The 14154-nt window shown below is 44.4% G+C and overlaps 1 protein-coding gene across 1 annotated transcript in view; it reads left to right on the top strand.

Moving 5' to 3' along the window:
* Positions 1-14154, top strand: part of TMTC1 (transmembrane O-mannosyltransferase targeting cadherins 1) — a 148314-nt gene that overhangs the window by 125465 nt on the left and 8695 nt on the right. Inside the window, exons 13-14 of the mRNA XM_027469147.3 lie at positions 6102-6210; positions 11681-11783. Coding sequence (XP_027324948.2) covers positions 6102-6210; positions 11681-11783 — 212 coding nt within the window. The remainder of the gene's footprint in view (positions 1-6101; positions 6211-11680; positions 11784-14154) is intronic.

Below are 14154 nucleotides of genomic sequence, written 5' to 3' on the forward strand. Positions count from 1 at the left end.
ACCCAGCATATGGGTAGAAACTGGACTTGTTGCATTGGCAAAGCACAAAGGAGGCATGTGGGAAATTCTATTAGAACTGCTGTTTGTTTTGTTTTGTGTGCAATATGTCATGTTTTTCCTAAAGCGATATTTAAGTTGTTGTGTGTCTCATCAAATTCTGTGTGTTCTTCATCCTCCTGTGGTGCCACATATTGTGATAAGTTAAAGGTGTATGATACTTCTGCTAAACTCTTTAAAAGAAAGTGCTCAGGTTCCATTCTCCCCTTTCCCCACACCCATTTCCTCCTATTTTGTGAACTTATTTTAGGTTTCCTAAGCAATCTATTGCACCTGGGCACACACAGAGTATTAATTATAATAGAAATGGTATTCTTATCTCCCTGTTCAGCTTTAAAAAAAGCTGCTCAAAACCAGGTAGAGTTCGTGGTGGAGGGAATAGCACGTGTGTAAAGCAGATGCTGTGTGAGCAGGTCTTGCATAAATGTCTCCCCTAAAGCGGTAGCTCAAACCCCCTTGCTAGCACCTTCCTGGATCATGCATCAAATTTGCAGAGAGCATGAGGTGACATGTAAGATGACCACATGAGAAAGAGGCAGAGATTTCAACGTCCTTATTCCTATAATTTTGATTTTGTGTGCATTTTCTACCAAATTATCCTTTTATTCAGCCATATAGGAGACTGTGATTTATTGGAAAGAGAGACCAGTTCTGTGCTGTGTATATAGGGCAAGCAGTATTCTGCAGATGCTAAATGCTAGTATAATCTAGGTAATGAATGAAAATCTGCAGAATATTGCAGGCAGATACTAATTTCCGGCTGTGCTTTGAGACATTATGAAGGGTGTTTTGATTTTTAAGCTTAGGGCAGAGAAAGGATAAAAGGTCAAGAGATGAAAGTATTTTCTGTCCTCTTTACAGAGGCTTCGAGAGTATACAGATCAGGAAGAGCCGCATCTGCAGCACCCAAGGCATGTCCAGTAACAGCATTACTTGTACTGGGACACAGAACAAAATGGCCTGGCACAGAATTTTGTCTCAGATTCTGCCAAGTTCTGTACACTCACCCCTGCTCGTAGTGTGGAAATCCGATTGCAGATACTAGATTTTACCTCTGGAGTGCTGAAAGGGAAACTCTGGGGTTTTGGAAGGATGGGATTGCTGTTCCCATGTGGGTATCTGCTGCTCATTACTCCCTGGCTATAAGATGGCTATTCAAACATGTTGTGATTTAAGCTTGACTAGAAAATTGTTTTGGACAACAGAGTGGAAATTTGGGGTTGTTATTATGTGTTGTTTTTTTTCTGTGGATCCCCTAGATGAAAAAGAGAGATTCCATTTTCTGTTTGCACATGATGAAGACAGCTATGTGCCAGAAGATGAATGTTCTCAGGAACCATTGCAGGATAAAGTCTGAATAAGCCTCTGGTTTTGTTTACTTATTCTAAAATAAAGTTGTATGTCATCATTTTCTTGCCTACTATAAATATTGGGCAGTAGATAATTAAACAGTGCAGATGAATTTATTAGTTAAAATAGCCCCAGAAGATGACCTGCCTAGAAATCTCATTCTCTGCTTTCACGGTCCCAAGCAGCCTACCTTGATACTTCTCTCTTTCATTTTGTTTTGGTATTTCCTGTTATATAAATATTTAACTCCTCTATATAGATTCAGTTTTGTTGAGTTACAGCTTGAAAAACTGAGATAAATATGTATCATTGAGAATACCTCACATAAATTTATAGCCCCTGGGCTATTCTGTAAAGAGACAAGAAATAAAATATTATGAACATTTGAAGTAAATATTTAGGATCTCAGGTTTCTTTTGCAGAATGGGAGAGAGCTTACTCTTTACTGTATTCTCTCTCTCTATGCTCTAATATTCAGTGCAGCATTTCTTATGAGGAAAAGCCTCATAACTCTTACGTGTTTTGAGAGGGTTATGGCTGCATTTTCAAGGAGAAAGTGAAGTGCCTAGAAACAATGTCCCCTGAGATCTTGAATTTATTCAAAGGACTGCTTCTCTTTGGAATGTAGAGTAACCCAAGGTGTCCTGTGCATTTGTTGCCCTGATTTAGTCCAAGTTTTACAAACCCATCTAGTCAGAGAAAGGAGGATTGTCTACCCTCTCTCATACAGGTTTTTGGATATATAACGTGCTAACATGGGCTTATATAATTGTCTGAAGACACTGGAAAACATCAGATAGATACTATGTGTACTGAGATTTAAGATCTTTCAGAAAGTGAAACATTCCTCCCTTCCATTCCAAGCAGCAGACTGAGCAATAACATTCAGTGAAGCTGTGTCTGGCTTTCTGGATTGTCTCTGAGTCAAAATGCTTGGTGTTGTATGAAGTGCTGAAGCTGTACATCAGCATCACATGCACATTCTAGCCCATTTAAAAATAAGCAAACAGAACCAAAAAGCTCTGGCAGTGTCAAGTTTACAATAGATTCAAAGAGTAGCTTAGGTTGGAATGAACCTCTGGAGATCACTTAGTCAAGCTCGCAGCTCAAAGCAGGTCAAATTGAATCCCCTTGCTCAGGGCTGTGTCCAGCTGCATCTTGAACACCTCCAAGGTCAGGGATGCCACAATCTCTCTGGGTGACCTGCTCCAATGTTTTATCACTCTCACGGTGAAACCATTTCTCCTTGTATGTAGTCAGAGTTTCCACGTTCCTGCTTGTGTCCATTGTTTCTCATCCTGTTGCTGTGCACCTATGAGAAGAGTCTGGCTCTGGTTTCTCTGTATCCTCTGGCCCCAGGTAGTTTCAGGCAGCAGTGAAGTCACCCCGAGCCTTCTCTTCTCTAGGCCGCACACTGTGGCTCATTCAGCCCCTCCTCATGCAACATGTGCTCCAGCCCAGACCTCCTTAGCAGCTCCCCGTTGGCTTTGTCCAGTATGTCCATGCCTTTCTTGCACTGAGGATCCCAACGCTGGACATTGCTCCAGGTGTAGTCTCACAAATATCGTATAAAAGGGAAGGATCACTGCCCTGGACCCAGTGACTCAGGACGCTGTTGGCCTTCTGCACTGCGCTCAATGTGTTGTCTACCAGGACCCCCAGGGCCTTTTCCTCAGAGCTGCTGTCCAGCCCGTTGTCCCCCAACCTGTGCTGGTCCACGCGGTTATCCCACTCTGGGTGCAGGACATGAATTTGTTTTCGCCGAACTTCATGATCTTCCTGTCAAACCTTCCCATCTGAAAAGCAACCTTACCTTATAGTGCATTGCTGGGGTGTGGAGGACACTCCACTTTGATGTCATCCACATAGTACAGATAAAAACCAAAGGAGAGCATCTAAATTGCCTGAATTTGTTTAAACCCAGGGAGTGGAATGTGCTTAGAGATTTCCTTTCATTCAGGTGGTTACATGCTGCAAGCTCCCCATGGATTATCGTGTAAAACCAAGACAAGTTGTTCAGAACAGTTGTGGAGCCCTTACTGAGTTCTGTGTTTCTGACTCTAATGCAGTCAAACTAACTTCGCATTACAAAACAAATCTTGAAAACGAAAAAGTCCTCTAGAGCAGTAATTCCTGGGTTACTGCTTCTCTTGTGAATGAAATTTGCTCCAGTGCCAAATAGCCCACTCGCAGCCCCATGGATGAGCAGGCTTCTGCAGGATAGTTTAGGATAGTTTAGGCTGATGCTTCTCAAACTGCAGGGCACTTGCAGCAATATGCAAGGGATGCTCCAGGTGGAAAGCATTTGGCTCAACCATGCTGATTGTGGAGGGCAGGCTGGAGGCTCGAGTGGAAGAGGGAATCAGAAGAGGGCATTGTAAGGCAAGGTAATTTGGGGAAAAATTGGATTAAGTGATCATAGACTCCTTGTGTCAGTTGAATTTGTTCCTCTCTCTGTCATGTTGAAGGTATATATTACCTAGTTTTTCCTGCTGCAGATCCCCGGTTTGTGGTAAATTAGTGTATCAGACTGCTCTCCCAACTCTCGGTGTTCTCCCAAATTGCATGAGATTTATATAAGCTACGGCCTCGATCCTGCAAAGTGCTGAATATGTTGGCCTTGGTCCAGAAAAGCACTTCAGCCAGTAATTAATTTTCAACTTGCATACATAAAAGTTAAGTACGTGTTTAAGTGCTTGGCCAGAGCAGTCAGTATCTTGCAGGACTGAGCCCTCTGAGAAACCATTGGATCTGCTTTTTATAATATAATTCAGTCTGTCACATAAAAAGATGCCATAATCTTTCTCTCTCTACCCCCACTTTCAGGAGACAAACATTGTTCTTGGATCAAACGAAAAAAAGGCCATTTAGAAAAAAAAAAAAAAAGAGCAATTAAGAGGACTGCCCCATGTTCCTAGCGCATGTTTGTGGTTAATGGGAACTTTTACTACTGCTGAGCGGATCACTTAATCCTTTTATTTCTGTAGCTGGCATTTCCTACATTTTTTTGCCCAACATCAATACCTTTATAAAGCAGTCATCTGTTTTTGATTTATAAAAATGTGTCATGAAACTCCAGCCAAGGAATCCAAAAGTTTTATAAATTGACAAGCCAGCTAGTCATTAATTAGTGTAGGGGAAAAGTGGTTCTTTATTTGTTTTTGCTTCATTCGTGTAATTTATATGGAGCACCACTGGAAGAAGAAAAAGACTAGCACAACTGTTTTTACTTAGCGTAATGGACAGGCAAAATATTCTTTGAGTTATATAACTAGAAAGGGAAAAAATCTGCAAAGCCACATATATTATCAGCTGAAATTTGCACCTTATAAACAAGATCTGGTTACTTGACCCTGTCACTCAGATGAAATCTAAGGCCAAAGCAGCAAGGTGTTCACATACTTTCTGTGTTCCACAGCCCTTTGTTTCTTTTTGTAAGCCCCGCTATTCATACTCGTTGTACACCCAGCACAAAGAAAATGTTGTTCCAGTCCAACTAAGCATCGTTAGATGTTTGCTCAGGAAACCTTCTAATTTTTCCAAGGAAAGGAATACAGAGCAATGCTGGTGAAATTGTAGCTCAAATAAATAAACACAGAATTTTGTTCAGGAAAACTTTTTCCTTTTTCCAAGGCAGTAAGTGCAGAGCAATGCTGGAAAAAAAGTCTATCTCATTAGCCTAGCCATCTCTCAACTTGATTTATTGATTTATTTTCAATGAAGAGACGTACTGAGAGTAGATTTGCAGTAGGACTGGAAAAGTTTACAAAATCTAACAGTTATCACTTAACAGACAGAGCTTGTGGCCCGCGCTGATTGCCTGATAGAGCAAAATATGTTTTGCTCTTCAGCGTGTACGACTGAGGAATTCAGTATTTTGGGGGTGTTTTGTCTTTGCTGGGTTCATTGCGTAATGCTCAGTGTGAGCACTCATCAGAACAGCAGACCAAACAGCAGGTTCATTAAAACCTATCTGCTCCCAGCTCCTGAGAGGAGCATAATGAAATTGTGATGCGAAGAGCAAAAAGTCTCGGAATATGCAAAGAAATGAGTTGCCCTGGTGAGCACATTTCTCGCCCTGGCATGAGGTAGGATGAGTTCCTTCATTTCTACCGACGTGATTTCAACACTTGTGTGTCTTCTTTCCCCAGTGAGTGACCCACTTGCTTCTCCCTGGCTCCTTACAGACGTAGCCAATTTCAGTCTCTCCTCCTTTGGGAAGGGAGAGGTGTTTTTACAGCAGGGATGGGACAAAGAGCCCAGATTAGTTTAAAACAGCGTGCTCTGCTTGTGAGCACCAGAGCTGGAGAGAGGCAGTGCCTTTGCACGTCCTTTGCACGCCTGCCATTCAAATAAAAAAACAGGTAATCAGTGCAGTGACCCTGTGCACCAGAGGCATCAACATCCTCTATGGGGAAAGAGCAAGCAAGCAAAATTTAGCATGTACTTGGTGATCAGAGTGCTGACCCCCTTTCACAGGGAGAGGCAAAGAGGTTCAGTATGGATCTGGGTACGTGCACTGGAGAGGTGCTGGGTACGTGCACTGGGGAGAGGAGGCACGAGTGAATTTAGTTTAGTTGAAAAGAACAAGATGGAGTTTTTTACATCTCTTTAAAGTACCTGATTAGTGTGTGACCTAAACATGCTGCTAAACAACTTTAATTTCTTTTTTCCCTTTCCTCTCCGGTTTGCAGGTCCCAAGGGAAGAAGGAGGAGGCTGTAATGTTACTGAAGGACTCCATCAAATACGGCCCAGAATTCGCAGATGCTTACTCAAGCCTGGCCTCGCTGTTGGCTGAACAGGTAACGGGTACCATTCAAGGCTCTTGTTTCTCCTGCAGGGTGATACACTGATGTTGTAATTGCAATGCCTCCTTCACAGCCTTGGAATTGCTCACACCTCATGCACATGGCAGTGAAGTGCACAGTCCTGTCTGTGGTTATCTGGAGAGTTGTGCTGGGCTGCTTTAGAGATGACTTGTTCAGTATAGGAAGGAGGCAACTCATTCTCAGTGAGTCATTACACCCGTGTGGTGTGGCTCTGAGTTACTTCACTGTTAAAGTTGAGTACATATCCATTCTGGAGCTCCCCACATCTATATCAAAGTCTTTATCCATTGCCCCTTGAATGCTGTGACAGCAGAATAGGTGAGTACTTCCCCCCCAGCCACACAAACCTACATAGATAACCTTGAGATTTATAAGAAATCCCCCCAAAGCTAGAAAATGGCAGAAACAAGGTTTCTACTTTGAATTTCTGCCTCTGAATTCTGCCCCGTGCATGTATCCATAAGGATAAAGCCCCTAATCACCACGGTAGATGATCATGTACTGGGGGTGGAGAGGCTCCCTTGCTTTATGTTGCTCTTAATGAGCAGCTGTTGGATATTTTACTTAACCTCATTGTTGGATATGTGCCCCCAGGCCTTATTTACTGCACTGGGCCCAGAATGTGCTCTGGAGGTGGGATTACTCATTTCCTCTTGGGCTTTTTTTTAACATGCTCATTACTTGGGGCGCTTGCCACTCACTGCAGTGAGGTAATTTATTTCTAGAAGGTCCCTGTGAGGTGAAATAGTGTCTCTGCAGAAGAAAAGGGAAATTGAGGCACAAAATTATTGAGTTCAGGAGAAGACATGAAGCGTGAGTGGCCACGTCAAGACCACCATGCCCTGCTTTTCTCCAAGCATGCCAGAGATGAGGGATGCTGTGCTTCAGGCATTGTTCCTGTGGACTGCAGCCACAACCACTGGCCCCATTCTGGCCCTATATGGGTGCATGATGAGGCCCCCTGCACGACCCCAGCAAGCTTCTACTAAGCTTTTGAAAACTGTTTTTTTCTGTCCCCAGAATTTCAGATCTTAACTGTTCCATAGCATGGGGTGCTAAAACTTTCTTAAATAAAAGCCTGCCAAAATGCAAATACAGACATAGCAAAGGAATATCGTCTTTCACTATTTTCCACTAGTCTGGTTAATTAAATCTTGTCTCTGCAAGTAGATATATTTCAGCAAAACTATAAGCAAAGGTCTTGTTCTGGTTTAGGCTTCTTCAATGATGTAGACACTGCAAAATTCACCCATGGTATATATGGGTTACTGAAAGATGTGACATTTATTTTTCCCTTTAAATGACTTTTATACGTTTGAATATTACCAATATTGGCTGCAGAGACCTAGAAATATAGTATATGAATTGAGAGAAGAACTTTGTTGAATGGAAAGTGTATTTTGAGTAAGCCCATCAATGAAGAGTCGTCTGCAGTTATAAGAAATCAGTTGTCTGCAGTAATACCTGGTTTTAATATTAATTGAAATTATTATTTAGAACCATCAGTTGTAAGATCAACAGAGCAATAAACCCACTACAGAGTCTCAAGGCCTTCTGCCCAAAGCCAATGCCATTAGTAAGTCCAGCAGTAATTCATCTGCTTTTATGTATAGATCGTTCATCCTCCTGTGACTTGAGTAAGTGGTAGGGAAGAAAAGATAGTTTGTACAGTTTCCTCAGAAAATAACCATTTCCTGCAGGCTTTTAACACCTTCTCATGTTCAGCCACAGCAGATGCCTACCTGATTGTGCACCTCCTCCTCACACACCCATCCTTGTGACCTCCGTAGGCGTCCTACAAATGCTGCTGCCTGAGGCTGCGGGCTGCAGAATTCCACCCTAATGCTGTGTGCTTTCTGGAGGGGTATAGGCAGAAATTCTTGGCATCTCGAGCTCAGAGGATGATAGATGTGCCAGAAGGGAGAAACGGGATTCTGTTTTTCAGTTTGGGGTTTTCCTGTTTGTCCAAGCAATAGTTTCCAAGTAGGGTAAAAGTTATAGACCTGGTTTTCCTTCTGATTGCGGCTTCATCTTACAACCGTTTGGGTATCTGTGATGCCGGGCAATATGCAAGAAGTTACCACAGCGGGCTGCATGGACCATCCAGTCCCAGCCCCCTGCCATGGGCAGGGACACCTCCCACCAGCCCAGGCTGCCCAAAGCCCCATCCAGCCTGGCCTTGAGCACCTCCAGGGATGGGGCATCAGGATTGCCTTGGTCAGTCCTGCACAATATGATCCCAGATAACTTTACAGGCTATGAGTCTAAAATACAGCTCATGGTGCCCTTCTGGCCATAGCTATAAAGCACACTGTAAGAGGCAACTCTCGTGCACCAGGGGATTAGGTTGCTACTCGGTGTGATTGCCCTTTTATCTCCTTGCGAGACGATTCTAAAGTCAGCGTCCCATCTGGAAAAAAAGAAAACACCTCCACGGTGTATAAAAGTTTGGCTTCTTTATGCCTTTAGTAAATGCTTTTCCATCGTACTGTGGTCTGCTTGATAGCGTGGCTCAGTCTCAAGGTATTGTTGTTTTCCGTGATCGTTTCAGTGGTGGTAACATCAGAAATCAAATGCTTAATGTTTTTGCTTGCCAGTGCTGTGCCCCTTGTTGTAACTGCGGTTCCCCTGGGTTTACTCTGAGGCACTGCAGCAGCACCTTCCTACCTCTTGTAGCTTTATCACTTGTCTCATGCTACCTGGTAGCTTTTTTCAGGCCCTAGTCTCTGGATTCAATTTTTTAAATTATTTTTTTCTTATTTTTTTCTTTTTTTTTCTTTTTTTTCTTTTTGTTTGGTAAGAATATCACTGAGAAAAAGAAACTTTTTAACCCACTTAGCTACAGCAGCGAACCTGCTCAGGCATACCCAGACTGAAAATCCAAGCCATGAAAAAAAAGAAAAAAACAGACTTAAAAACCCTGGAGTTTAACTGAGAGATCCTCACATGCATAATTTTCTTAATATCATAAAAATCTCATACATTTTTTAAGCCAGTCTTCTGAATTCTGTGAGCTTGATGAATGTTTCATGAAGGTCTGGAAGCAGCGTTATTAAGTGTTAATGAGAATCAAGCCTTGATGAACTTACAGCATTTCTCCTAAGAAGAGAGGCTGCGAGGGAGAAAGCTCTGGCAGCAGAAGATGGGCCCACCCTGCTCAATTTCTGACTGCACTTAATGCAAGCACTTTGTTGGAGGAGTCATCCCAGACTTTGCACTGAGCCCGAGGCATGCAGGGTCAGGGTGTTAGATGCCAAAAAAAGTGTTTTACGAACGCGTGTGCAATGCAACCGTGACAAAAATGCTGAAAGTGCTGGTATCAGTGAGTGGGAATATTCTGACATGGGGCACTGCTGCTGATCCAGTTGAACCTAGCCCTTTCTTGCTTAAAGATCGGGTTTATGATTGCTAAACAAAATGAAGAGAACTGACATGTATGCATACAAAGCCGTGTTCCTCTGCTGAAAAAGCAAATGAGTGGAAAAGAAATCAATAGAGAGATTCTTGCAAATATACTTGTTAATGTCTGTCTGACACACGTACTTTCTTAAGAGGTTGCTCTTCATTTTAGTCAATTCTGACAATCGCTCCACTTTTCCTGACCCTGCAGGATAACGATGTCAAATTCACATAAATATATCCAAAATGTCCAAACTTAATCACTTCTAAAAAATGTGTTTCTGTGTTTTATCACACCCTATCTTTTCTGCTGGCTGACCTTTCTCATGTAAATGTGAAAGCACTTAACCATGACAAACCGTTTGCTTTCATCAACCATAGTCTTCCAGAGCTATTAATTCCAGCTTTCCAGTTCTGATAGAGGAGGTGAGAAAGGAGCCCATGCTTTTAAACAACTACAGACCACATGCTGCTGTCAGGTACACGCTTTAAATCCAGAGAAAGCCCAGCACGCGCTGGGATTTGCATGACGGGAGGAAAGGAGAGTTCACAGCTGCGCTGAAGAGCAGAACCAGCTCTGTTTTGCACAAAGACATGGCCCAGGCTCCCCCCAAAAAGTGTTTTCTCAGGGCCTGCCTTGATATCCAGATGTGATCGTGCAGCTGAGGACACGCTGTCCTTGGCAGCTTCTTGTGGCCAGGCAGAGCCGGTCACAGGGAGTGTTGGTGGGGCAGGGAGTGAATGGACCCCCACCTCGTTTCAGCATGGATTCAGCTCTTGAGCACGATGAGTTCTGCCTCGGGGGTGCCAGGCTTTCCTCAACAGCCCAAATGGCTGATCTGGCCTGGGAGCTTTGGGAGGAGGCTGTGGGGTTTGTTACCATAGGGCTGCTCTGCTCCACACAAGGGGAAGAACTGAAAAAAAAAAAACGCCTTTGCCTCTGGAAGCTTAACTGGCACCCCCCCTGCACTGTGCTGCTTTCCATTGTGAACAACCTTCCTTCCACCTGTACACCCCAACAGCAAAGCTCTGAGTTTAGGGAGGAGGAAAATCTCAGTAACTGATGCTAGTGAGCACATGGGCAGCTGGCATTTACTGTCTGGCTGGAGGGAAATGGAAACCTTATTCAGTGGCTACTTGATCCAAACAATACACCTTATTTTTGTTTCAGGACCTGTCTGCCCATAGCTTAGGCTAGACAGATCACAGCCAGTGGGATACTTCATAGACAGGATGTTCCCAAAGAAAAAATCTGCATTTTTTTGGTAATTTGCAGCACCTACAAACCTCACTGAAATCTCTGCAAAATGTAAGGGCTCGGTGCATCTGAGAATCGGAGCAGTGGCATGTCCTATCGGTCCCAGTGAGCTCCATCTCACGCATTGACAACACCTGTTTTTCATCTGAAACTGTCAGGTTTTCCCCACTCTTTCATCACCCTCAGTCCTCCTCCTGTTTCCCTCATTGCCCTGTGCAAGCTCCTCATCCCTCAGCTGTCACACACACCGAGCTTTCATTCCTTGTGTTTTCCGTGCTGCTCAGGGAACGGAGAGCGGAGCTCCTGAGGGGGAAAGTTAGCCAGCGAGATGCTCATTAAACAAATAAATTAAAATATATCAGCTCCCAAATGACAGATTCTTAGCAGAACCAACATGACCCCTGTCGCTGTGCATTTCCCAGCTGGGTGCGTGCTAGCTGAAGCTCACTGACACTGCACACAAACCGCCCAACCTTTTCCAGCTGATATTTGTATTTCACAGGTACTTCCAATTGCGAGTGTAGGAGGGGAGAGCTGTCTGCATTGCTGCGGAGTACCAGGCAGCAAGATATACCGCATCCATGCCACGGGGTAAAATTTTGGCTTCCAAGAAGCCAGTGGCCACGGCCAGGCTTGGTGGGGCGAACTGGGGCCTGAGCTCCCCATGTGGCGAGGGAGGAAGGGCACCAGCAGTGCCAAAGCGAGCCTTGCCACAAAATGCAGGCACCCAGCAAACGGTGCTGATACCGTTTCTGCCACGGCTAAGACATCTCCTTCTGTTTTAAGGAACGGCTGAAGGAAGCAGAGGAGGTCTACAAGGCTGGCATAGAGAATTGTCCCGAGAGCTCCGATCTGCATAACAACTACGGGGTTTTCTTGGTTGATACCGGTAAGTGACTGTGGGACAGGGGATTTTCTCTCTCGGCCTTATTTGCTTTGGCTTGTTTTATTCAGCAGTACACTTCTAAAAGAGTGTCAAAAGCTTCCAGAGCGGTAGAAGTGCCTCCCCTGTAGCTGGGAAATAAATATCCCTGCTCTGCTGGGATGGCAGAGCGTGCTGAAATTTGTAGTCACTGCGGTTAGTGTGCAGCAGTGGCATTCAGCCTGGATGTTTCCTACAGCGTTTCTCACCATATTCACACAGGCAGTTGTCCTCTTCAATTTGAGCTGGGCAGCACCCTGACAATCCTACTGTTTCTCCAGGAAGGCACGGCAGCATCAAGTACAACCCCAGGCACACAAATGGATCGTTATGGTCTTTGGAGCATTTGCAGCTCTTTGGTGACAAAGCAGCTCTTTGACTAAAGGTTGAGTGCCACTACTATAAAAATAAACATGGCTTTTAAATCGCAATCATCTGTGAAAACAAAACCTAAGATACTATGGGGTGAATTGATTTCTCGGGAGCTCCATAATGACAAACAAAGCCTTTCTTTTCTGGGCTCCTGGTTCCCATCCAACTTCCGTGGACTCGGGCACTTCCTGGCATCCATATAACAGAAAAAAAGTGCCTCTGCAGTTGCCACCTTTTACTGACAGCTTTATAAGCAAGTCCAAGTCTGAACTGACAAACAGCTAGTGGAAAGCAAGCTGCTCTCTGAAGTCTCTCCAGAACAGAGCTGTGACTCAATGACGAAGTATCATAGGCTTAAAGTGTGTAGCTGCTGCCCTTTCTGCCCCTTTCACACTGTGCCCGGCGCCAGTGGTGCTTGGGAAGCAAGGATGATGGCAAAAGGCGGTGTCTGGCGGTGTGCAGCTGGCTGTCCTCACTCTGAGCTGCCACTCAGACACCACTCCTCTGCACTACCAATGTGAAATAACCAGAAAGCCAAAATGAATATTTGTACTCAAAAAAGTTGTGGTATTAACAGCAGAAATTGAGATTCTGAGTTTGTGCCCTGGCGAAATTCAAACATGCAAATAATAAAAACTCCTCGGTAATTTCAGTCTGGTGTTGTACTTCTCTCTGCTTCCTGACCCAGATAAACTACTCTATTCCTACCAAAATTTTTGGTTCAAATGCAGTGCATTGTGCTTTCTTTTTTTGCACTTGTGTGTCCTGCCAAAGTCCAACCTAACTTTTCCTGTTTGTTACTACACTTTCCTACACACAAACAGTAATAATAAAAAAAAAAGCTCACCACACTGAATTTCAAAACTAAAGGCCTGGTGTGTAACTAACCTTCTTGGAGACACGAGACAGCACGAAGGAACTGGCTTGCAGTGAGTCTGTCACAGGCTGCCTTCTTCCCCGGTGGTCACAGGGGGATCACCGTGAAGCACCACTCCAAATAACTCGCAGGATTTTGTGCAAGAGCCTCCAGTAAGTGTCAGCTCTGGAGAGCTGGATCTCTAGGTAACTCGGCAGTGAATACAGACACTCAGTGTGTCTCCCTTAGTGAAGTGTATTACCCCTACGTGTTGAACAGGGGTGGCACTGGCTGACCTTAAGGACTTAGGTGCTTGCCCAGCTGCTTGTTTCGGCATGTTTTGTGCTTGCGATTTTCCTAAACTTCCATCTGCTCAGCAGTAACAGCAAACAGAGTGTACAAACTAATTAAACCAGCGCTGTAGCTAAAATTATAATATTTGCATTACAGAAATGTTGAGATTTTTAACCATGCCCCATTAATTTATTTAGTAGTAAGCAGGCTCTGCCTGAGGAAAGCACTGCAAGATCCCTCTTGAGGAAAGGCATTATTTAGGTAAAGAAAAATATACTGCTAGAACTAGAACTTAAGGTGGTGGATGAATGGTCTGGCACCTTTCTTCCATTCGGATTGAACATTGGCATTTCCTAAAAATACGAGGCGCTGGCGAGTTCTGATGGGCTTTCCCAGGCATTTGCACAGTCTCGTGTTGTGGTGTTTGGTGATGTCATGGTCCGCAGGACCTTACCCAGGCAGAGGGTTTCTCACAGGGAAGCAGTGCCACCCAATGGCTCCTCTGAAACACGGAGACGGTGCCTACGTGCTCCAGGATGGGCATCCAGGCACTGTGGTGTTGGATTTACCGCACCAAGGTGGGAATTAACTGACACTGGTGCAGTGCACGCAGACTGAGCAGGGCCAGCAGCAGAGGTACAGGGAGTGTTCTCTGTTTTGAAGTGCCTGAAGCTATTTGCAGTTCTCGTGGGGTTGTGGGCCAGGGTAGAAGGATGCTCTCCTGGGAGGTGGGCCATGACCCCAGCCTGCACAGGGATTGTTACATCCCCCCTGCACCACGATAGAGGGGTGCTTTCAGTCAGGAGCCTTTTTTTT

This window comes from Anas platyrhynchos, chromosome 1, assembly GCF_047663525.1.
Source record: "Anas platyrhynchos isolate ZD024472 breed Pekin duck chromosome 1, IASCAAS_PekinDuck_T2T, whole genome shotgun sequence".
In the NCBI taxonomy this organism is placed as follows: domain Eukaryota; kingdom Metazoa; phylum Chordata; class Aves; order Anseriformes; family Anatidae; genus Anas; species Anas platyrhynchos.